This window comes from Fistularia commersonii, chromosome 5 (assembly GCF_037954325.1).
Source record: "Fistularia commersonii isolate RoL2024-O1a breed Wild chromosome 5, RoL_Fcom_v1.0, whole genome shotgun sequence".
Taxonomy (NCBI): Eukaryota; Metazoa; Chordata; class Actinopteri; order Syngnathiformes; family Fistulariidae; genus Fistularia; species Fistularia commersonii.
This window is the reverse complement of record NC_141288.1, coordinates 13,513,067-13,536,664: the sequence shown is the minus strand read 5'-3', so window position 1 is coordinate 13,536,664 and position 23,598 is coordinate 13,513,067. Positions and strand designations below refer to the sequence as shown.

Sequence of the window (23,598 nt, the reverse complement as noted above, 5' to 3'; positions counted from 1 at the left end):
TTTCCCTTTTTGTTATCGGCAGTTCGCTGTAGACTTATGGACCGATATGCTGACTAACCAGGTGACTCGTCATCAGCTGCCCAGTCTTTTATCATCAGATGCTTCTTCTGCAATAGCAAGTTGTTGACACCCTTGCATCTCCTGACCATGGCATTTCTCTGAGCGGGTGTCACTCATTTCCCGAGGACCTTTTGTATGCTTTTGAAAGAAAATGCACAATGTTAAGCTTTACTATCTGTTTAAAACAAGCAGCACCTGTGAGCTCTTTCAGCAGTTTAGGTCGACTAAATGCATCAGATGCATCTGGAGAAAAGTGGTGAGAACACAGCTGTGGACCCCTGGTAATCAACCCAGAATTGCGCTTGCAGTGCGCTAGTAAAACAATGGCAGGCCACGGGTTAAAATGTGTTATGAATTGTGATTTTCATAAAAATAGTTCTTATGTATTTTAACAGCACATTCTAGTATGAGACAATTAGTCCTCCCTGGCAGGGTTCCCTTTTCTACTGCACTCTACTGGACACCATGTAAGCTCAAATGTGTCCACCCAATTCAGAGGGGATAACCCATCCCTTGACTGTTCTGGAGAAGTACGACATGTGTCTAAGCTGCAAAGAGTGCCACAATAGCTCGCTTGTTATGAATTTCAGTTGTTTGTAACCTGCATCTGCAAATTGCATCCATTTAGTTAAATCAAACCTTTGGTTCTGTTTCATTCTGCCACCACATATGGCTCCCGCAGTCACAGCACACTATGGTATCGTCACTTGATGAGAGAGAGAGAGAGAGAGAGAGAGAGAGAGATGAGAACAACTTTATTTATCCCGAAGGAAATTGTTGTGCCAGAGTTTCAAGTAAAAACATAACAGTAATAGATAATAGTAGAAAGGAGGAAGAATAAGTATACAATGAAATATAAATGGTCTTCACTGTTAACTGTAACTACAAAGATTTGATTTGAAGATTCCCTGCCGCTGAAGGAAGAGGAATTAAAAAGTCTGATAGCCTCAGGTAGGAAAGACAAAGTGACAAATGTCACTGCCCCCCACAATTAATTATCTGATTTTTATCTCTTCGATAATTTTAATAGGGATGTGTTGATTTGAGGGCAAACTAAAATGAGTCAACTCATCAGTGGTCCTCTGGTCCTCTTCGGCTCGCATAACATACAGGACTAATGTTCTCCATACATGTGGCCCCAAACACTGTTGTCAACAGCCATGATAAAGAGACAGCTATTCTAATATAAGGTGAAGACATATGGAAGTAATGTGTTCATGACATTCAATCATCATTTGCCTTTAGGGAGTAGTTAAGTCAAATCTATCTCATTTACTCACAACAGAATATTCCAAAACACATTTCTACCAAGGACCTTCTTTAGGTTGAGTTTATGCACAGAAAAAAAAGCAATCTTATAGCTGAAAGGCAGAAAAGTGACCGATCATCAAATGCTTTCCGGTGACAAAAACTGGTTTCACCTGTTGGCTCAACCTATGTTAGATAAATATATTTCATAAACCATTTGGGAAAACCATTAAAATCATATTTCCTCCAACAAACACACGGGGCTTGTAACACATTGTCATACGTTCTTTAGTTTTTTCAATATTCATCATAACACTTTTAAAAACAATTAAATGGCTTTTGTCACGAGAGAAAACAGAAATGAAGGGGTTTCAAGTGATATCTTTACATGACAAAGGTCTGCATTTCTGGAGGGCCTTGAATGATTTGCTGACAGGAGGAAGAGTAACTGATGATAGAGAGAGATCACCTTTTCCTTTCCCTTTTCATATTGCAGTCCTTCTTCCTCCCCATCTAATCAGCCAACCTCCGCAGGGACTAATTGTCATACCCGATGGTAACTGAAGCTAAATACAGATAGAGACAGAGGGGCCGTGTGATGCACGAGTACATACACACACTCTCACATACATACACACTTGCAACATCCTGTGCATGTTTAATTCTTTCAGTAAGGGTATCTGATGTGGCACAGCAACTGGTACGCACGCACACACACACACACACACACACACACACACACACACACACACACACACACACACACACACACGCACGCGCGCGCGCGCACACACATGCACACACAGGTGTCCAATTACAGCTGATGCAAGTACATTCAAGGTATTAAATATTCAGGGCTGTAATATTAACTGAGACATGTTGCCATTGAGGAAACTAATAAAAAGTCAAGTGGGAACTTCATTTTGGTCTGTTATCATGTAGACGGTCCTCAGGTGATTGAACATTACCTGCCTCGAATGGCTATACACTTAAGTATTTTAGATAAACACACACACTGCCAAGTGCCAAGGGGTATAAAACACCTGTGTTGAGTTCTCGGCTGGCCAACTCGGAGACTTGAGATATAATTCAATTCTTTTGGTCATTTCAGCAAATTATCATAAAAAGAATCAAATCAAATATAAACGTTCTTCTTTCAAAAGATTCCCGTCCAAGATGACTCCACGAATATTCAACTGCTTTACATGGAGAGACTTCTAATCCAAAGTTTTGTTTTTATTGCCAAAACTTATCCCCAAAATTGGATAGCCCAAACGGATTCGTCCAGATCTAAAACTTCATTCTACCTACACAACTTCAAAAAATGGGGGGTGGGTTGTCTTTCAAGGTAAAGGATGTGGAATCCAGAAAACAAGCAAAATCCTTACCAATATATGCAGTAGAAGAAATTAGAAAGAAGATAGCTGCCAACATTTGTGTTTCTCAATATGTTCCTCTTGAGCATTCACTCATTCATTCACAGAAAAATTAGAATTAAAAATAACAGAACAATGTCAAAAGCTATTTATTAATCCAATGCATTTGACCTGGGGTGTGCTGGTGTGTTTTCGTCAGGTTTGAGCGACGGTAGCACACAAGCCCACAAGCCAGCAGTCGTCAGATTCAAGTATTGCACCATCCAAACTGATGTGGTACGATTTTACATCATATCCAGTTATGCTGTACTTTTCAGTGTTGTGAGTATATATTCATTTCTCCCATGCCACAAAGCTGACATTTAAAGCTGTTAGTAATATTTCATATTTTGAGCAGTTGTTGAACTTGCTTATGATTTCAGTGGGTTACGTTCATCCAAAATTGAGTTTATCTGCATTTTTAGCTCAGGAGGACCTCCTTATTGATGCACTGCCAAGTTGAAACAATTTGTATTTTTGCAAGTTCCTCATTTTGACATTGAGGGGGCAGCATACACAATTTGGGAAGACTAGGAAGAAGAATTGCGCTCCTGGTGCCAGCCAACCTTTTCGTGATTAAATTGCAAGAACAAATATTGACAAATGAAGGATGGATGATAAGATAACCTGATGAAAAAAATAAAAGAGTGTGTGTGTGTGTGTGTGTGTGTGTGTGTGTGTGTGTGTGTGTGTGTGTGTGTGTGTGTGTGTGTGTGTGTGTGTGTGTGTGTGTGTGTGAGTGAATCTCTTTAGCTCAAGTAGAAATGCATTTAGATGGGAAAAAATAAAGGGCTTCGTGGCAGAAAAGGAACAGTAGAAGTGTGTCCTTCCAAGTCAAATGGCTGTTAAGCTACAAATGTTCTTACAATAAAGGTTGGCTGTTTTATGCTGATCGATTGGCACAAAGGTGTTAAGGTACACACACTTGGAAAAGTTAGTAAAGATGTGTGCATCTTCAAAATTAGGTGTCCTTATTTCCATGATTTTGATCATTTATTTTGCTGAAAGAGTCTTGGTACGGAAATTATATTTAAACCGTTTGGTAAGATTGAATTGTCCATTTAAATTAATAGTATAGATATCAAGTCTCCCAAGTTACAGAAGGAATTTGTGGAACTCAGGAATTTTACAGCAACACAAAACCCAAGGTCTGCACCAAAACCATGCCAACTTTGTACATGTGAAGTCGAGGTAATCAGTTAGGAAAACGTCACAATACAAGAGATATTATTATCAAAATAACTAGAGTGAATTGCATTACAGTCATTTAACAGATGCTTTAATCCAAAGCGACTTACAAGAAGTGCAATTCAGTCACCGAAGATCCAAAGTACCAGTAGTCAGAAGTCAGAAATGACCACTCAACCAAATAGCCATCTCAGAACCGTATACATACATACATTCATTTCATCCTCATTTTAATTAATTTTTTTTTTGTTTGTTTTGTTTTTTTGGGGGGGGTTGGAGGCTAAGTGTCGTTAATAGGGTTTTCAGCTCACATACCTCGAAAGATGGGCAGCAACCCCGCTGTTCTGACCTATTTCGGGAGTTTGTTTCACCACTGAGGAGCCGAGACCGAGAAGAGCCGAGACCGGTTCGATCGACAGCCAATGTTCGATACCTAGTTTAGGGGATCATACACCAATTCTACTGTGGTGCTAACATTAAACATGAAAAGCAAATGAATAAATGAGGGCATCTCCAGCAGATGCCATGTTAATTTCACACAGATAGATCTTGGTTTGAAAGGAAAAGCATAAATCTAAATTCATATTCGTCAGACCACTTAAAGGCAGTCACCATAAATAGAGTGAATTGTATCACACCCACACATCATAATCATATACATTCACAGGGGGCACGTACACATTTACATGCATAGAAATACATGCATGTATGTGTGTGTGTGTGTGTGTGTGTGTGTGTGTACACGTAACAAATATTACATAGGGCCACATCTTTATGTTTCACAAATGACTTCTTATTAACCACAATTCCTTTCAAAAGTGTTAACAGGTGAAACTATTATAATGAAGATGTATAATTCACAGCAGAATATCCACATGTAAAGCGCACGCACACACACACACACACACACACACACACACACACACACACACACACACACACACACACACACACACACACACACACACACACACACACACACACACACACACACACACACACACACACACACACACACAGGGTAATTTCCCTCGTCGTCTGATCTGGTTCATGTCTTCCTGGAAAGGAACCAGAGATAATAGAAAGTGAATCGATTCTCAACGCACCAACGTACTCCAGTTTCTTCCTCCTCCCTCCCACACCTCACACATCTGTCAGAGCCCCAAATCGTTCCTAAATTAGCCAAACCTATTGCAGTCCTGTACAATGTTTTGGGTGGACAAATGAACAAATTGTCTCTTGAAAATCCATCTGTCATGAGGAGCAACAGGGCATGAATGTCAAAGCAAAATGTTCTTATGTTCCATTTAATAAGAACTTCGACTTTATCTAAATTCTGGACTGAATTTGTAACTGCGTAACATGTAGACTAAAACAAAAACTTTTTCAAACAATACATGAGTTGGTTTAATGAGCTGTAGTACTTATGAAGACTATCTTCATGCAGTGATCTGGTGATGGATGAGGCAAAAGAGGACATGAAGTTGGTCGGTGTGAGCGAACAGGATACAGAACAGTAGGTTAGATGGAGGCAGAGGATTTGCTCTGGTGAAGAGGAGCATCCAAAAGGAAGTAGGAAAAGGAAGGGAGTAGAAGAGTAGAACGGTAACACTTGACATTGGTTTGACTGAACAGGCACAAGCGGAAAGGAAGCATCAAGTGAGATGCCATCTATATCTAAACATACGCAAAAAGCAGTAAGACCCTGAAAATGCACTCTAAACCTCCAGTAGAATTTAGGGACTTCATTGGTGAGAACCACTGAGCAGCACCCAAAGCATTTGGAGAAAATGTTTTGTCACTTTTGTAAAAGTAGTTGCTCTAAAACATTCTGAGGGTGCAATTCATCTCTTCGACCTCTTCTTTATAAAAATGCTGGTGAAGTCAGGGCTTTAAATGGATGAAATCCTTCTGTCCGGATGCCAAGCGGAACATCTTATTTAAGTAAGGAGAAGAAATTCTTTACTGATGTTTTTTGCTAAAGATTAAAAGGTATTTTATAGTAGTGCTAAGATCTAAGAGTTCTTGCCCTTGCACTTATAGAGTTGTTCTGAACACATGATATCAGCAGCTAACTAAACAATCACTCTGTAACATTTTCAGTGTGCAGGGAGAGCTACTCCCTGCCAGTCAGTGATGTTGTAGATTCTCGCTGAGCTCTTGTGTTTGTAGGGCTGTTTGTAGGGCCTGATGATTACAACAATGTGTTGCACACAAACTTATTGCATTGCAGTTATTTTACAGTCCTGGAATTGCTCAAGTTCCTCATCAAATCATTTCATCCCTCATGAAACTGACAGGGTCCTGGTTTGTGTTTTACTGATGAGGCACAGATCTGGAGTCTTACGGAGGGGATTATGTTTGTTTTCTGATAAATGCGGAAAACTGAGGGAAAAAAAATCCAGTTAACTGTCATCAATCACCCTTAGCTGAACACAATTGAATAATATTGTGATACACAATGCACTGTAATATCTTAGCACTTCAGTCACTATAAAAACATTAGTATTTAATTCGCTTTAAAAACAAATCATAAGAAAACTGCATACTAAACATATCTACCTCAATTTGTCGTTCTCTGTGACAAATCTGTATGCGTAAACGTATGGCAGTACTGACAATAAAGTTGACTTTGACAAAACAAGAAATTTGAATTTGAGTGTTCCAGCTAGACTAATGGCTCACTGCCTCAATGATCTAAATGGTTCTTAAATGTCTAGTACAAAAAGATGGCATGATAAGGGAAGCAGAAAATACATTTTACAAAGAAAATGCTAATTCAGATCAAGCGATGTGATGCAATCTAGTTAGAAAATAAACCTTAATTTACATATATATGTATATATATATATATATATATACATATATATTGTATTTTGTGTGTGTGTATATATATACACTCACACACACATACACACACACAGGGGTCAAAAAGGATGTAGTCAGCCACCAATTGTGCAAGTTCTCCCACTTAAAAAGATGATAGAGGCCTATAATTTTCATCATAGATACACTTCAACTTTGAGAGACAAAATGTGAAAAAAAAAAAACCAGAAAATCACATTGTCTGCTTTTTAAAGAATTTATCTGAAAATGATGGTGGAAAATAAGTAGTTGGTCACCTAAAAAACAAGCAAGATTTCTGGCTCACACAGACCTGTAACTTTTTTCGTAAGAGGCGCCTTAGTCCTCCATACATTATCTTTATTAATGATACCTGTTTGAACTGGTTATCAGGATAAAAGACACAACCTCAAACACTCACACTACAAACTCCACTATGGCCAAGACCAAAGAGCTGTCAAAGGACACCAGAAACAAAATTGTAGACCTGCACCAGGCTGGGAAGACAGAATCTGTAATAGGTAAGCAACTTGATGTGAAGAAATCAACTGTGGGAGCAATTATTAGAAAATGGAAGACATACAAGACCACTGATAATCTCCCTCAATCTGGGGCTCCACGCAAGATCTCACCGCGTGGGGTCTAAATGATCACAAAAACGGTGAGCAAAAATCCTAGAACCACACGGGGGGACCTAGTGAATGACCTGAAGAGAGCTGGGACCAAAGTGACAAAGGCTACCATCAGTAACGCACTACGCTGCCAGGGAGTCAAATTCTGCAGTGCGAGACGAGTCCCCCTGCGTGAGCCAGAACATGTCCAGGCCCGCCTGACGTTTGCTAGAGAGCATTTGGATGATCCAGAAGAGGAGTGGGAGAATCTCCCGTGGTCGAATGAAACCAAAATAGAACTTTTTGGTAAAAACTCAACTTGTCGTGTTTGGAGGAGAAAGAATGCTGGGTTGCATCCGAAAAACACCATACCTACTGTGAAGCATGGTCTGTTTTTCTGCAAACGGACCAGGACGACTGATCCGTGTAAAGGAAAGAATAAACAGGGCCATGTATCATGAGATTTTGAGTGAAAACCTCCTTCCATCAGCAAGGGCAGTGAAGATTAATCGTGGCTGGGCCTTTCAGCATGACAATGATCCCAAACACATCACCCGGGCAATGAACGAGTGACCTCGTAAGAAGCATTTCAAGATCCCGGAGTGGCCTGGCCAGTCTCCAGATCTCAACCCCATAGAAAATCTTTGGAGGAAATTTAAAATCCGTGTTACCAAGCAACAGCCCCAAAACATCACTGCTCTAGAGGAGATCTGCATGGAGGAATGGGCCAAAATGTCAGCAACACTGTGCGAAAACCTTACAGGAAACGTTTGACCTCTGTTATTGCCAGCAACGTATGTATAAGAAAGCATTGAGATGAACTTTTGTTCTCTACCAAATACTTGTTTTGTAAAATGTTATTTTTCTGGATTTTTTTTCTTTTTTCCGCATTCTGTCTTGTAGTTGAAGTGTACCTATGATGAAAATTATAGGCCTTTATCATCTTTTTAAGTGGGAGAACTTGCACAATTGGTGGCTGACTAAATACGTTTTTACCCCACTGTGTGTGTGTATATATATTGTGTATATATACCGGTATATGTGTGTGTATTTATTTCCATTAAATACAAAGGAATTTCCCCTATGGGAACAATAAAGTTTATCTTAGATGATTCCTAAGATTAGATTTTCAAACTTCCCCTGGAACCCAGAGGAAAGCAATATAAAAAACAAATTCAATTCCAATACTGCACAATATAAAAAGAGATGGCAAGAGGTAATTAAGGGTCGAATGTGTTCACTCTGTTCATTGAATCACATCAGCCTGCATACAAATTCAATGTTTTAACAAAGATATAAGCAAAAAGAAGGCTTTTCAGACAAGTCCATTCAGACTTTAAACAAAGTGTATGTAAACCATATATGGCACTTGGAAGCCATAAAACCTGCAAAGAATAGCCTCATTCTTCATGTGGTCTACACCCACCCACTCCTGCTTCTAATGGAGCAGTGATTAAGACAGCCAGAGAGAAATCTGAGAGGGAGACACTTATCGGGAGAGGTTTGAGATGGCAGTGAAAGTCCACCACCTAGTGGTACAAAACGATGCATCACAGTCTTGGCGATGATGAAATGTAGATCATAAGTTCATGTAAAGACTATGGTGCTGCTTGTTTGTAAGTAACCCAGGGACCTTTAAAATCATATCAACTGGTTTAAGTAAATCTGGAAACAAAGTCACTTTTAAAACTTATTTCCCTCAATTTTTCTTTTTAGGGCATGATTTAAAAAATAATCTGGATGTTTCTATTAGAAAAATGAATAAATATGTAAAATGCCTGGATCACCCCCCCCACACAAACAATCACAAACAACCACATAGATTGTGTATCACTGAGTAACATTGACTTTGAGTACCATTTTAAATTAGCCCAAGTTACAGCACACCTTTTACTTCTACTTCAATAACCATGCTTTCCCTTCGGTAGAATTTTGTCAACCTTTTATAGTTTGGCAGGGACCATTGAACATTGAAAAATCATTTTAAATGTACTCAAATGTAATCAAAACTGCAGGATCTGCAAGGAGTAGTTGAAAATGCCTACTTTGGATTAGATGTACAATGTAAAGGAAAAATCCAGACACAGAAAATATTTATCCTCAAATGTTGGGGAAAAATAGAACATGGATGTCTATATAGTGAAGAAGAGCCATGGAAGTCACAGTACATACATTTAATTGTCTTATACACTTTATCGCCAAATAAATTCCAGTTATATTCTAGAGCTAAGCCTGATGGAGAACATTCAAGCGAAAGCAACCACAATATATAACAACACTTATGTTAAATGGAAGAACTTAACATTTATCTGAATGCAATACTGATCTCTGAGGTTTTGAGTAGTTTCTATCACAAGCTTGGAAGTTACTTATTTTCATTGATGGATTCAGTTGGTTGTGCTGAAATAGTCCCTGGTTAACATTATAGATTTGAAAGTAGATTTAAATACTGCTAAGGATCCACGCAGCTCACAGAAAACATTTAAAAGTTTGATTCTGTGCAGAATTACAGCAGTTTACTGAATACAATAAAAAAAGAACATGTCAAGGCAGAAGAGAAGAATTATGACACCTACAGCTATGGAAGACAAAGAGCTGAGCCAACACTTATGTGTGTTTACATCCGCAGCACTGAGGAGCACACATTCATATCACAAATTAAGCAGAAATTTCAAGGTATTTTTAAGGTCCCTGTGCAAAAAAAAGACATTTTTTTAGGAATAAAACTTTGGTCTATAGACATAATGCAAAATCTCAGACCAGGAGAATTTCATTTGTTCTTCAAAAGGTAAAAGAACACAGTTAACATTGTTGTTTCTAAAACATGTTTCTTCAGCAGGACTATGGTGGAATAATGGCAGACGGAAGTTATCTGGCCTTGAACAGTGATAGAACCCTTAAATAACACAAATTTTGTATCAAAAAATATGGAGTTTAAATTTCCAAAGGTTTCATACTCTAAACTTTTGGCCCTGAGGGTTCCACTACACTGCAAATGAGAAAAAAATAAATAAACAACAGCAGAAAGAGACCAAATATCTTCTTTCAGCAATTAACTATTTTACTTGCCAGCAGCATCAAGTCTCTACAACTAGTCCAACCGTATAAATTTCTATTAAAAAAAATCACCAAACCTTCTACTTGATAAATTAGAAATTAAACATTTCTCCCCCTACATCTTTCACACCTGACTCCCTGACAATTTGTATTTCCAGCAAATTTGGGATTGCCCCACTTAAAACATAAAATCCTGTTGCAATACGACTTGAGAAACATATATTTGCTGGCTTGTTTGTTGCCAAAATCTTTGCGATATTGTTTTTTTCCCCTCAACACTTATCAGTCTCAATTTTCGTTACAGTTTGTTCTTGGACAGTATTCATGATTCATCAGCTCTACCAAATATTCGGATACCAATCATCTCTTCATGATCAAAATCTAAAACTTTCCAAAATACCATCTTTGCATCTCTGTTGTTATGAAAAATATGTTGTGCAAAAATGTCATATACATCTTCTCTAGTGCTGTCCAGAGTTTTAAGCCTCCTGCAAGAACCCAGTTGTATTAATCTTGGTTACATCAGAATATAAGAAAGAATCTCATCTGTCCATTGAGTTTTATGTGGATCGTTTTTCCACACCCTGCTTGATCCCCAACACCAAGTGAACAAACCAATTGATCTGAACCATCCAGCCCTTCTCCCTGCAGATCTCTATCTGGTCCAGAAGGTGACGCTGAGCCTCATCCTCACTCCGGCCAACAGTCAGTGCCTCACGGATGTACTCAATATCCTCCTTACTGGTCAGCTGGGGCATGCCTGTCATTTGTGGAAATATAAGTCTCATTATTGACATCTAGGACCATCTGTTGTATTGTTAAGTGGCCTTGATTACTTTGAGTGTCACAGAATTTAATTTCAAAACCCTGTAATGTAGACGTAATGTCATCTAATGAAAGCTAAAGACAGATGTATTGGCTGGAGAACAACAGGAAGAAGAACAGGTGAATTTATAAGATGAATTTGTTCAGTTTTCATAAACATAATGAAAAAGAGAATCTGCCACAGAATCTTGGTGAATAACTGAGAAGTTACAAAATTAATGTTAAAGAAAGGACAACTTACCGGTCATGAGCATCATGGAAAAGAGGATGATGAGGAGGTTGGTGTGGTGCCGAAGAGCAAGGTAAGCTCTCACACATACGTCCTGATAGAGCATATGATTAAATTTGAATATGATTAATTTTGCGGCAGTGAGTTGACATTTGATCATTTCTTTTCCATCTCAGGGTGCAGCTTTCGAATACAAGCCATTGATTCCACTGACATTTTCAAATGACAGAATTAAGTGATTCTTCCTAGCTTGTTTATTTGTATTTACAGCTCAGGAGTTCAACCCTTTACTAATTTGTAGTGCTTTATTACCTAACCTTTTTCGGAGGGACACAGGAAGAAGTGATACTATATAGGTGAAATGTTTAAATGACTGTTTTCAGCTGCCTCATTTATCAATGTCCAATTATAATTGAACTGAAATGATAGGAACATTTTTTATGAATCATATGAGCCCTGTTGTGAGTTGATTTTATCACTGGGTAATGGATTATCTTGGATTTGATGAGTGAGGGTCAGTGTGTCCAATGTAAAACAGATTGGCAACCAGATTGGACATTGACACCACTTGGTCATGAACAGCTGACTGTGCGTTATTTAAATACAAGCAAACAAACAAAGTGACTAGTTTCACATCTCCAGTATTTAAGTTGTTGGGTAAACATTATAAAAAATACATAAATAAATATTTTTTCTAAAAGGAATTGTAAGTGTCGTTTCATCTATCAACAAAGATTTTCAGGCATCTACAACTGAAGTCTGAAAATGTTCCTGGTCAATAAATTTGGTGCAGGATTGTAATACGATTTAGCACATTATAGGTTGTTTATTCACATGAGTAAGTTATATTTTTACTACCTGGAATTTCTGAAAGTGGAGGCTGCTTTTCTTTCCTGATGTTCCCATGACATACAAGAAGTCTGGCGTGAGCACAAAGGGAACCCACTCTTTGCTGATCCCCATGAAACTTTTGTAATTTCCCAAGATATGGCCAAAGTCAATGTGGAACAGGTTCCCTGCAGAAGTACAAAAGACATATCAGGGTTTAATTTCCATTGGGCACAACAAATCAGAAATTTAATATAAAATGACACCACATGTTGTGAAGACTGTTGACAAGTTTCAATTACAATCTTTTTGATTTGCCAAGGCTCTTTTTTATGTATGGACACCACAGCACAACTGTTACTGAATATCCCCTCTATACATCATCATATAATTTGAATTAGCTTCACAGCTAAATAAGTAAAATACATCATTACCGGATTCAGTGATCATGATGTTATCATTGTGACGATCTCCAATCCCAAGAACATAAGTGGCCACACAGTAGCCACCACAGGAATATAGAAATCTCTCTACAGCCTGTTGGAACTAAGAGAAAACAACATCAAAAAACAAAACCATTACTATCCCTTCAAATTCATCCCTTTTCATTCTTCCTCAATTTCTCACTTTTTTGAGGGGCAAATGTTCTTCCTCTGTACGTCTTAAAATAATTTAATTTTTACTTTATTAATCCCTTGTGGTGAAATTCCTTCTCTGCAATTAACCCATCATGGGTGAACCATGAGTAGTTGGCTGTCGCCCATCAGCGCCAGGAACTTAGACAAGTAAATCCATCCTATGCCGGTACTTGCACCTCTACAAGGCCACATCCAGCATTTTGATGTATTTTTCAACTGACTGTGCATCAATAAATGTTGAAGGTTAAATTAAATACTGGACACATACTGGAGATAGAAAACTGATACATAAAACTACAATGAAACCCATCCATCCAACCCATCCATTGTTTGCTGCTTATCCTGCACTCAAGGTCGCGGAGGATGCTGGAGACTATCCCAGCTGTCATCGGGCAAGAGGCGGGCCACATATACTGACAGACAAATATGAACTCACTCACGGCAATTTTACCTAATTTTTTTCCAGTTGTGAGAGGAAACTGGCCGAAGCGCTAACCACTGTGCTCCATGCCGCCCACGATTGATATTGAAACCAATTGTAAAACAGATCTTAAAACTTTGTCATGTATGTATTCATGGTAGAAAACACTGCAGCTGCAGGTGCCGCCTTAAAATAGATGTGGTTCCAGGAAAACCCATGATGTTTGCTTCCTTCCTGTCTGATTCGTCATTAACTTCCTTTTCACACTGATAAAAAGAGCAGCTGCTGGAGACGAAACCCCTCCATCAACATACTGATTCCATGATGCTGATCTGCTCTAAAACTAACTGAATAAACTAAGTAACTGTGAGATAACAATACTGCAAAATATTTGGAGAATGTAGGTTTTCACCAAATCAGAATATACAAGTCTCAAAACAATGAAGCACAGGAAACTAAACTGGCTGCACCTTCTCTTCGCTGACACACTTGTCCCGTAGCCACTGGTAGAGGATTTCATCTTTAAAGGCTCCGGTGCTTCCTACAACACTCTGCTGGATGTTCGCAATTGTATTGGCATCCTTCACAATCTCTATCATGCCTGTGGTGAGGAATATACAACTCAGAACTGAAATACTTGGTTCAATTATCTTTAAAGCAACTAGTTGTATAACTGACCTATTCTGTTTCCAGTGGAGATACAGCCGTAGGGTAACAGACAAAGATCCAGTGATTCAGTTTCCCAGATGGACTCCATGATCAGCAGAATCTGAGACATCACCAGTAAAAACAACTGTATCATGAAATGTTTCAACAGTCTCTGCTCTGCATTTAGGAGACAGTCACCTACCTGCAAAATGAGCATATCCTGTCTGAGGTCATCACCATCTTTGAAGATAATGCCGATGGGGTCCTTGGATAGAGTGGTGGGATCTGCCCGTTTAAACTGCAGCCAAAGTGGCTTCTTCTTAGATGCCATCACTTTGCACTGTTCTATCTACGCATAGACAGAAATAACAGATCATTAGAAATGTAGTGCTTAGAAATGCAGATGCTTAAAAGCATCTGCATGGAGAGTCAGTGAACTCTAAGCAATCAGTTTTTATCTCCATGTTTGTTACAACCAAGGCACTGGGTAGTCAATGACAAGCACATTTTTGGTACCTTTCAGAAAAAAAAAAAAAAGTTTTTCAAGATGCATCGTTTTTTGATACAACGTATATCACAAAACCAGAAACTGTAATATTGTATCTGTACCATTTATAAATGTTATTACATTAAGGTGAAGACCTCAAATGTTTTTTTTATTTTTTTTTTAATTTTTATTTTTGTTTTTTTACATTCAGCAAACAGATGTAAGTTGCAATTTAAATAAGCTAACCGGCTAAGCAGGCCTTGGCTTGCCAGAAAATCAGCACTTTTCCTATATCAAATTAGCCCTTTTAACATGTATGCATGGGTTTAGGTGTGCATTTAGGCTTTACCTCTACTGCTGACCTCATTTGTGTGTTTAACCGTGTTTTTGTGTGTCCCTTACCAGCAAGGCTCCGGCTCTGAGCCCAGGATCATAGGGAACCCTGAAACTCTCTGGCAGCCCAGATGACTGCAGAGCTTCCAGCTTCTGACGCAGCTGGAACACAACTTACAAACACATAGTGGTAGTTTCAGTATCTGTAGTTTTGCTTTTTTCGTTAAAGATAAATTTAATTTTTCATGTTGTCAGAAAATTATGTATTCATTTGGACTTGATCTGCACATAGTAAGGTCCTCATTCACACGTGATTTATGGGTAAATTCAAATGTGTCTATATCATCAACGAACAAATGTATAAAAAAATAACAATAATTCTGAGGACTTTGTATCTGAAATAAGCAGAATAACACATTACCAATTAGAACATTCTCCAAAGTGGAGAATGTTCTTCAGTCTAATGTGCAAGATATTAGTAAGGGCAAATTTGAAACACAACAAAGAATTGTTTATTACATCTGAAAGTTACTCCAGTGTTTTGAGATGTATTTGTGAAATAAGAGATTGAATTTTCCCTATTTTTAATAAGATCAGGAAGAGATGTAGAAACGGTAAATGAAATGAATACTTTTAATTGTTTGTGAGTTTCATACTTATTTTTGACTTGATACTATTTGATAATAAGGCAATATTTCATTTTTTCTTTACGTAATATCTTTAATCTGGTCTTATTTATTGTTGTCATTTTACCCTCTATAATCTCTTTCATGCAGACATGCAACAAATACACCCATTTCAATGGTGCAATTTATATTTGGACTTCTTTGGGTAAATCTTCCACAAATACCTGAAGTTCTAGGAGCTCCAACCTCATTCATTGCTTTCAGCTTTTTTGCTTTGTGTTAAATGGTCAAACCACCAATGAGATTGAGCTTGCTATTTAGCACCTTTATTTGGATTTAACTAATGAAGGGTATTAGAATACAGACTGACACAAAGACCTTATTGTTTAGGTTCTGCCAAAGAGCCTGGCAGAGCCTGGGGAAGCTGCTGAGTTAGCAATGTTGAAAATAAATTAATTGTATTAAATTGTCATTTTCAAATCTTATCATGGCAGCTAGCCATTCTTCAGTTTCTGGAAAATGTTTCACCTCTCATCTAAGAGACTTTCTAAGGGACTTTGAGGAGTTTTGGGTTTGAAATGCAAGGGTTGGGGCACTAGTCTAGGCTGAATGGGGTTTCATTATGCTAATGTGTGCATAATCATGTTAACAAATGAGTCATTGGGGAGCAAACTTGAAATGTCTTCAAGAAACCAAACAAAGTCTAGTTGTGACGATTAACATTTGACTTTCATAGACCATTACCTGGATGACTTCAGAGGCACTTCACAGAATCATTGTTTTCACACACACACTCACACACATAAAGATAAACCAGTTATTTAAAAATGTGTTATATATGCTGAACATAGTGTCTGATCCCTCCTCACCTTGTGCTGTCACATCATACTTGTCAGGAGACATAGTCTTGATCTCTCGGGTGACTTTCTGCAGTGCCTCCGTCACCTCCACCTGCAGGGGAAGAAACTCATCATGTTGTTCCATACGGTGTGATATCAATCCTTAAACAGCTTTTCAAGAGATAAGTTCTCCCAATCTGTATTAAAAGAGACTGACGCACTCATATGGTTACTTCGCCTCTTGCTACACATCACAACCCAGCAGGCGTGGTCATTTCCCAAATCTGCATGAAACCAATTTTATCTTTGAATCCTCTACTACACTCCAATTTTTACACTGTTGAGATTTTCAGCAGTATTCAGACCACCTTTTAGACTTAGATTTGTATTTTCATTTTTATTGGGATAATTTTTATGAGGCTGTAAAAAAACCTAATCGCCACTTGTTAAAAAAAAAAACCAGAGCCTGGAATAATGTATAAAGATAGCAAACATTTGCTTCAGCGCGTCAAGATCAAGGGTGTGTCACAGGGCTGGTGGGAAACCTGGACATCCTAGGAAAGAGCTGCTGCTCAGAACTTCAGAAGTTCAGACTTACGGAAGATGCCATGCAAGAATTAGCTTTCTTATTTGCGCAACATACGACACACTTCTCTGCCCCCGTAACCTCCACCAGTGGTTTGATGGTGAAGAACGCAGCTACCTCTGCTACCCACATTGCAAGCCTCCAGCATATCTGTCAGGCTGCAAGACTGCTCTCACTCAAGGGCGCTATGGATGGTACCATGACCAGGTCCTGAGGAAGTTAGCGGAGGTGCTGGAGAGGTGCCGACGAGATAACAATAAGTCACCACCAGCAGAGAGCAGCACCAGTTTTGTATCAGAGGGTGCAGAATATAGGCATGCCAGGCAAAGAGAAGTAGCTCGACCCTTTTCCCCTGACAAGGAGTGGGAAATGAGCATTGACCTGGACAGGCAGCTTCAGTTCCCCACAGATATTACCACCATATCTCTTTGCCCCGACATTGTTGTATGGTCAAGAAACACAAGGTCAGTTTAACACATTGAGATTACAATCCCATCATGAGGAAGGCATAGAGGCTGCTTTCGAGTACAGAAAGGCCAAATGCGCCAACTTGGCTGCTGAGTGTCGGGAAGCTGACTGGAAGACCACCATCTACCTCATTGAGGTGGGATACCGAAGCTTCGTTGGACTGTCAAACATGGGCCTCTTGAGGGACACAGGAGTGACCGGAGGCAGGTTGAAGAAAGCGGTCAAAGAGCTGGCAGAAAAAGGCAGCTTTTGGCTCTGGCTGAGGAGGAAGGCAAGGTGCTAGTGAAAGAGCAGCTGACCCAAGAACAGCCACAGGGGGTATCAATACTCAGCTGCAGGGAGTGACATATCCCTGTCGCTGCCCTGCCACCAGGAGATGTTCCAGGAATAAAAGGGCGAAATGTTGACAAATGGGGGTTCCTGGCAGATGATCCTGCAGTGACAGTTCCTGCAGCTGACCCATGGGCACCGGAGGAGGGGTGACAAGCAGAAATGCCAGCAGCAACTTCCACATCCTGTACGTTTGCTGCTTTTGCCTCTATGTAAAGTATTTGTATTTTCACTGGGCATCTCCTTCTCTATGAGTACCAGGGCAAGACTGTGACAGCTGTGCCATTAGTTGGTCCATAGGATTTCACTCACGCTACAGTTATCTCTGGGTAAGTCGGGTTGATACTTTGAACAGCATGCATTAATACTTAACCAAACAAAACCACAACATAAACTATGATTTTGTACCCTGTGACGTGTGTGAGTTCCACGAGTGGGCGTGGTAGATCAAACCCTGCCTGGCACTGTGCTGACATTTTAAACAAGTTTGCAAACATCTTCCAAGCATGCAACTCAACTCAATAGCTAAACATCACACGATTCACTAGACAGAAAGGATAGGAAACAAAATACAGATCCTGAATAATTCATTTTTCTTTACAATCAAATGTGATGACCTCTTGCGTAATAGCCATGCCTGGTCAGATGAGTAAGATGCATGTAGAAATTTAATCTGAAGGATTATCTAAAGGATAAATCTGGACACAGTCATTTTGTTGAGCAATATAGTCTACTTTATTATTATTATATATTATTTATTATTAGTTTGCTATTTTAATGTATTTATCCTTGCTGGACAACCTTATTTTTTTCTATATTTTTAACTTCTTAAGAAGGTCACTTTATACATTTTCATATGAATATTTAAAAAGCATTTTATCACTACTGTATACGTACGGCTACTAAGAAAACAATCCATTAATTTATGCATTTTGTAAGGTAAAAAGTATTGTTATTGGGTTTATGATTAACTATCAACAGTTATTAACACACTTGCAATCACCACTGTGGCTTTGTAGTGGTCTGACTTGCTCACCTGCTTCCCAAAGTCCTGCAGCATGGCCCCCCCACAACCTCTGAGGTAGGCTTCCAGCAGGACAGCATACCTCTGCTGGTAGTGCATGGACTGGGCAATCTCACTGCGCAGAAACCAGAAGAGAAAATGGCCAATGCGCTTGCTCTGTACGGGGGGGAAAATGACGAGAAAAATGAAGAGGGAATTGGCAATTTACAGAAGCTAACTGCTAAATTTTAAACAATGACAAATGAGGTGGAACTATAGACGTACCATGTTTTAATTGTTAACACACAAACACTAACAATGTATAGTACACATTGTTTGAAAGATACACACGCAGAGGTCCTGCTTACCCTCAGAGCCCTTCTTAGTAGGAATCTAACCAGAGCACTGTCATGGTAGGGCTCAAACTTGACAGCCTAATAGGAAGAAAAGAAAAAGAGAGAGAGTGAGAGAGAGAGATCCCAAGATATGCAGCTTATCTTGAATAAAAGCAATTTCACATACAAGAAATATGATGTTTTCAACATTAGTAACATTTGAGTTCAAAGTGTTTTACTCAGACAAAAGGCAGCAGTCTTTTAACCTCCACCCAGCAGTACAAATGCAAAGTTTGCACAGTAAAAAATTAACTTAACATTTTCTACCTAACAGGTTCATTTTTTTTTTTGTGGAGGTACATTTTTAGGAAGGTCAGAGAAGCCAGACTGAGATGGTATGGTCATGTACAAAGGAGGGATAGAGAATATATTGGTAGACGGATGCTGGAATTAGAGCTGCCAGACAGGAGGTCTCGGGGAAGACCAAAGAGAAGATTTGTGGATATAGTGAGAGAGGATATGAAGGTAGTTGGTGTGAGAGAGGAGGATACAGAGAATAGTGTTAGATGGAGAAAGTTGATTCGCCGTGGCAACTCCTGAAGGAGAAAGCGGAAAGAAGAAGAATCTCATTACTTCTCAATGAAGTGACATTTCTCAAGGATAAAAGCAGTTACATAATAAAGTGTAATGACAATTATGACAATAGGAGCATTAATATACATGTCAGTAGAGAAAAAGAGCTGAAAAAGAAGATGAAAAATATTACAAAGACATGTTTTACTGTAGTTTTATGAGATAGGTCATCCATGCAAAATGTTTCCAGTCCTCAGAGCCATAAAAATGTGTTTAGAGACACAGACTATAACCAAAAGGATGTCCTAATATATCATCACAAGATGTTTTGAGCAGAAAGAGTTCAAAGGTTACATTGTGATAAGGCAGAGATGGGTTTAAGAGAGGAGAGACAGTGGAGAGAAGAAAGAAACTGATTGTACTGCACAGGCTGCAGAGGCAGAGGGGTTTCTGCAGTCTGCAGTTTATGTACTCAGGGACTTAAATCAACAGTAAACAATACAAGAGCAGTCAAGTTTGAGAGGAAGTAGTTTCATTGTTTCTGCAAAGGGGGCATTTTTTTCTGTGCCATTTGTATAAACAGAATTCAATAAAAGCTACATGAGAAATGTTTTTTCACACACTTCTTCAAAGTCATTGCCTTGATTTACTATAAACCGCTGATTGCATGGTTCATTTAAATACATCGACATTTTCAAAAAACCTTCTGGTGTGGGAATATTCAGGGAGGAAATTATGCCTCATCTACAGGCACACATATAGTTGGTCTGGTGTTTTGTAAAATGGATTTCTGTGTTGTTTTAAAGAACTGACATTCAACATTTTGAAATACTTCTGGTATTGATTCTATGTAATATTTAATAAATGATGCCCCTGGCAAGGGCCTGAAGGGAGAGTTTATGCATTCAACTGATCATACAGTTTTCAGAGAACATACTAGTACCAATCAATCAATATGTCAACATCTTACTTTATATACATTCATATACACACTGGCTGATATGATATAATTCAACCAGTATGTGAGTATAAAGGGAAGAAATGTAAAGAGTCACCTGCACCAGCTGAAGGAGGTATCTGAGCACGTCGTCATCTTCCAGGGTCTCCAGCTTTCTCACTGCCATGGAGCGAACCTGAGCGTCGGAGTTGTGGCAGTCAAGTAGCTGCATGGCTAAACCGACATCCAGTCGACTGAACGGAGAAAGCACAAGAGTTGACAATACAAACTACCAGTTGCAGCCTTAAGGAATGGATGACGTTGTGTCAACCTGCTACCTGGTGTCCCATGCACTGCTGCGTTCCAACAGCCGGTGTGTCGCCAAAACATCTTCCTGTTTCCCCCATCTTACTGAGCCCAGCAGCTTTGGGTAGGCCCTAACCACAAAGAAAAATATCAAGCATTTGCTGGCATAATTAAATATTCAGCTTCAAGGAACATGTTATTTGGACCCAATCCACACCTGGGGTCACGCATACACTCATGCCTGAAATGCCAGAGCAGCTCTTTGTCCTCGGGACTCAGAGGATGTAAAGGGTCAGTGGTCACTATGGCCTCATATTGTTTCTTCAGGTGGTTTGGCATCTCTCTCTGACCTCGTTCCCTTCCCTCCACTTCCTCGCTCCCTAGCCCCATATCCCAGCTCTTGGGAAGCACAACAGGGTAGCAGTACTTGTCCAACAAAATAGCAATGGCCATGGACGAAGCCTTGTCAGGATTGGTGGCTGATGTGAGCTTGTCGGCATTGATACTGCTGCTGTTGCTGCTATCCTCACTCTTCTCTGGCATTTTCCACATGTGGAGAATGAACTCGCCCTGGCGAAGCAAAGAACGGTGGTCAATCAGTAATAGGTTGACGTAGTACAGAAGACGACTCTTGGTTTTTCCTGAAACACAAATGCAAAAATAAAAATGAGCATTGCATTGTGAAATGTCGATGTTATGACCGACACAACATGACAGACCCTTACCATCATGGCTGCCTCCTCCTGCTGGATTATCCTGGCAGGAACTTGTTTTGTTTGGAGTCTGTGGTTGTTTGCTACACACCACCTTGAAAAGGAAAAAAGAGAAAACATTAACTTCCCTTACATTGGAGGACACTGAGCCTCCAACTTTGAAAGATAACAAGGATTATTTTGACAAGCCAACTGATGTCAGATGATCCCAGTGTTTACCTGGAGATTGAGGCGTGCCCCTTTAGGCAGGTCCTTTATCTTAATGTTAAACTCCAACCAGCCATTCCACAATACCTCTTCACTAAAGGTTTTTGAAGACGTCCTCTCCTGAAACAGTATAGGCACACTTACACCAGAGAAATGTTTTAACAGAATGGGCTCAAACAAGATACTGATAAAATTATCTAAAAATCCTAACAGCTGATGTATAAATTCTCTTTGCATACAATCTGCCTCACTGCATAAGAGAAAGCAGACAACTTTACAATTTGATCTCACCCAACGTCATTAAAAACAATAGTCAAATCTCTCAAAAAGTACATATTAATAGACTCAAGAGGAGGATATGAAGGTAGTTGGTGTGAGAGAGGGGGATGCAGAGAATAGGGTTAGGTGGAGAAGGTTGATCCACTGTGGCGATCCCTGAAGGGAGAAGCCGAAAGGAGAAGAAGAGTAGACTGAAGAGGAAAAATGTTTTATGTATTGGGGTTTTAACTGTCCATTAAAATGGTTCTACCTGAGTTTTAACAACTGCAAAATTTCCACCCAAAAACAATATTTTATAATAGAAAATATTTATTGTTTAGCTTAAATGTAATCAATGACAGTTTTGGAACATGTCAAATCCCAAACAGTGTATTACTTATTTACCTGTGCCAGAAGCTGCTGACTATGGAAGATGCTGGCCTCTATGTAGACAACAAATTCTGGGATTTTGGGTAGAGACGGGATATCAATACCCAGAATCTTGACTCTGAACTTTCTGTTGCAGTCCCACAAGGAGATGGTGAACACTCGCTCATGGTCCTTCTCATCAATGGTCAACTGCTCGTGAGTTCCTGGTAAACGACAGAGAGCTCAGACCTCACCAAAACTCAATTGATGCAACGCTACATTCACAAAACTGCTTTTTAAACTGGTTACCCGCAACCCCGGTGCAATCATCCACTTGGGCCCAGTCCTCCTCATGGACCAGATCCTGACGGGGATCAGGTGAAGTTTCCAAAGCCAGATGGATTTCCTCACCATTCTTCAGACACTGACGGATCCAGTTGAAGTTCTGCAGTGGTTTATCTCCATACAGGAACTCCTCCCTGTGTTAGAAGACAATGATGAAATATTTCCATCTATAAAAAAACATATATCCTGTTGTTATTTCCACTGTGTATTTGATTACCCTGGCTGACTTTGTTGCCTTTAACATACCTGCCACACACACGCAGAACAAAGTCTGCCTCACATGTGTTGTCTGGGATGCCCAACAAAACTCTTTTATTTGCTGTTTTGGAAAAAAAGGTGGCCAAAACCTAAGAGAGATTGAGGAAACCTAACTGAAACACTGAAATAAAGGTTACAATGAGAAAAGAGAAAGCGGTGGAGTTCTCTTTACCTGCGCAGGAGTGTGATCAATGGACACCTTGATGGTCTGGCTAACAGTGCCGATGTGGATCACCACCAAGATGTGGCCGCTACTGACCTGTGTAGAGAAACACACCACCACATCCACAGAAAAAATATGAATGCAATCAGAGCACACTCATGACTGATTAAACTGAATTTACAAAAAAAAAAAAAAACATGATACATTGACCAAATATCTTTGTTCACAAAGAGTTTGGGGAAAAAATTAAATTATGTGTCATCTAAAGCAGTACATTATTGCAAGTGACTTCACGATTGACTCACCTACAGTACACCTACAGAGGGATATATCATACTTTATACTCAATCTTGTTTGATGCATTACTTAGTTTTCAGATGTGGATGTTCACACATAACCTAATGAATTTCTGTATTCTAAAGTTTAAATTGCCATTTCCGGTTTCTTATT

At 39.3% G+C, this 23,598-nt stretch overlaps 1 protein-coding gene and 1 pseudogene across 1 annotated transcript in view; one reads left to right on the top strand and one right to left on the bottom strand.

Annotated features, from left to right (window-relative positions):
- The first annotated feature begins 5,368 nt into the window (after positions 1 to 5,368).
- Positions 5,369 to 7,939, top strand: LOC147234133 (uncharacterized; annotated as a pseudogene).
- A 1,586-nt stretch (positions 7,940 to 9,525) lies between these two features.
- The window catches only part of pik3cg (phosphatidylinositol-4,5-bisphosphate 3-kinase, catalytic subunit gamma), a 17,660-nt gene continuing 3,587 nt past the window's right edge, over positions 9,526 to 23,598 (bottom strand). The window contains exons 5-24 of the mRNA XM_086146911.1: positions 23,158 to 23,244; positions 22,974 to 23,074; positions 22,692 to 22,861; positions 22,419 to 22,606; positions 21,768 to 21,875; positions 21,561 to 21,642; positions 21,053 to 21,476; positions 20,868 to 20,966; positions 20,648 to 20,783; positions 19,053 to 19,118; positions 18,718 to 18,861; positions 16,328 to 16,409; positions 14,902 to 15,005; positions 14,215 to 14,361; positions 14,043 to 14,133; positions 13,835 to 13,965; positions 12,740 to 12,851; positions 12,336 to 12,493; positions 11,490 to 11,571; positions 9,526 to 11,183 (exon numbers count right to left, since the gene is read on the bottom strand). Coding sequence (XP_086003037.1) covers positions 10,984 to 11,183; positions 11,490 to 11,571; positions 12,336 to 12,493; positions 12,740 to 12,851; positions 13,835 to 13,965; positions 14,043 to 14,133; positions 14,215 to 14,361; positions 14,902 to 15,005; positions 16,328 to 16,409; positions 18,718 to 18,861; positions 19,053 to 19,118; positions 20,648 to 20,783; positions 20,868 to 20,966; positions 21,053 to 21,476; positions 21,561 to 21,642; positions 21,768 to 21,875; positions 22,419 to 22,606; positions 22,692 to 22,861; positions 22,974 to 23,074; positions 23,158 to 23,244 — 2,712 coding nt within the window. The 3' untranslated portion in view covers positions 9,526 to 10,983. The remainder of the gene's footprint in view (positions 11,184 to 11,489; positions 11,572 to 12,335; positions 12,494 to 12,739; positions 12,852 to 13,834; positions 13,966 to 14,042; positions 14,134 to 14,214; positions 14,362 to 14,901; positions 15,006 to 16,327; positions 16,410 to 18,717; positions 18,862 to 19,052; positions 19,119 to 20,647; positions 20,784 to 20,867; positions 20,967 to 21,052; positions 21,477 to 21,560; positions 21,643 to 21,767; positions 21,876 to 22,418; positions 22,607 to 22,691; positions 22,862 to 22,973; positions 23,075 to 23,157; positions 23,245 to 23,598) is intronic.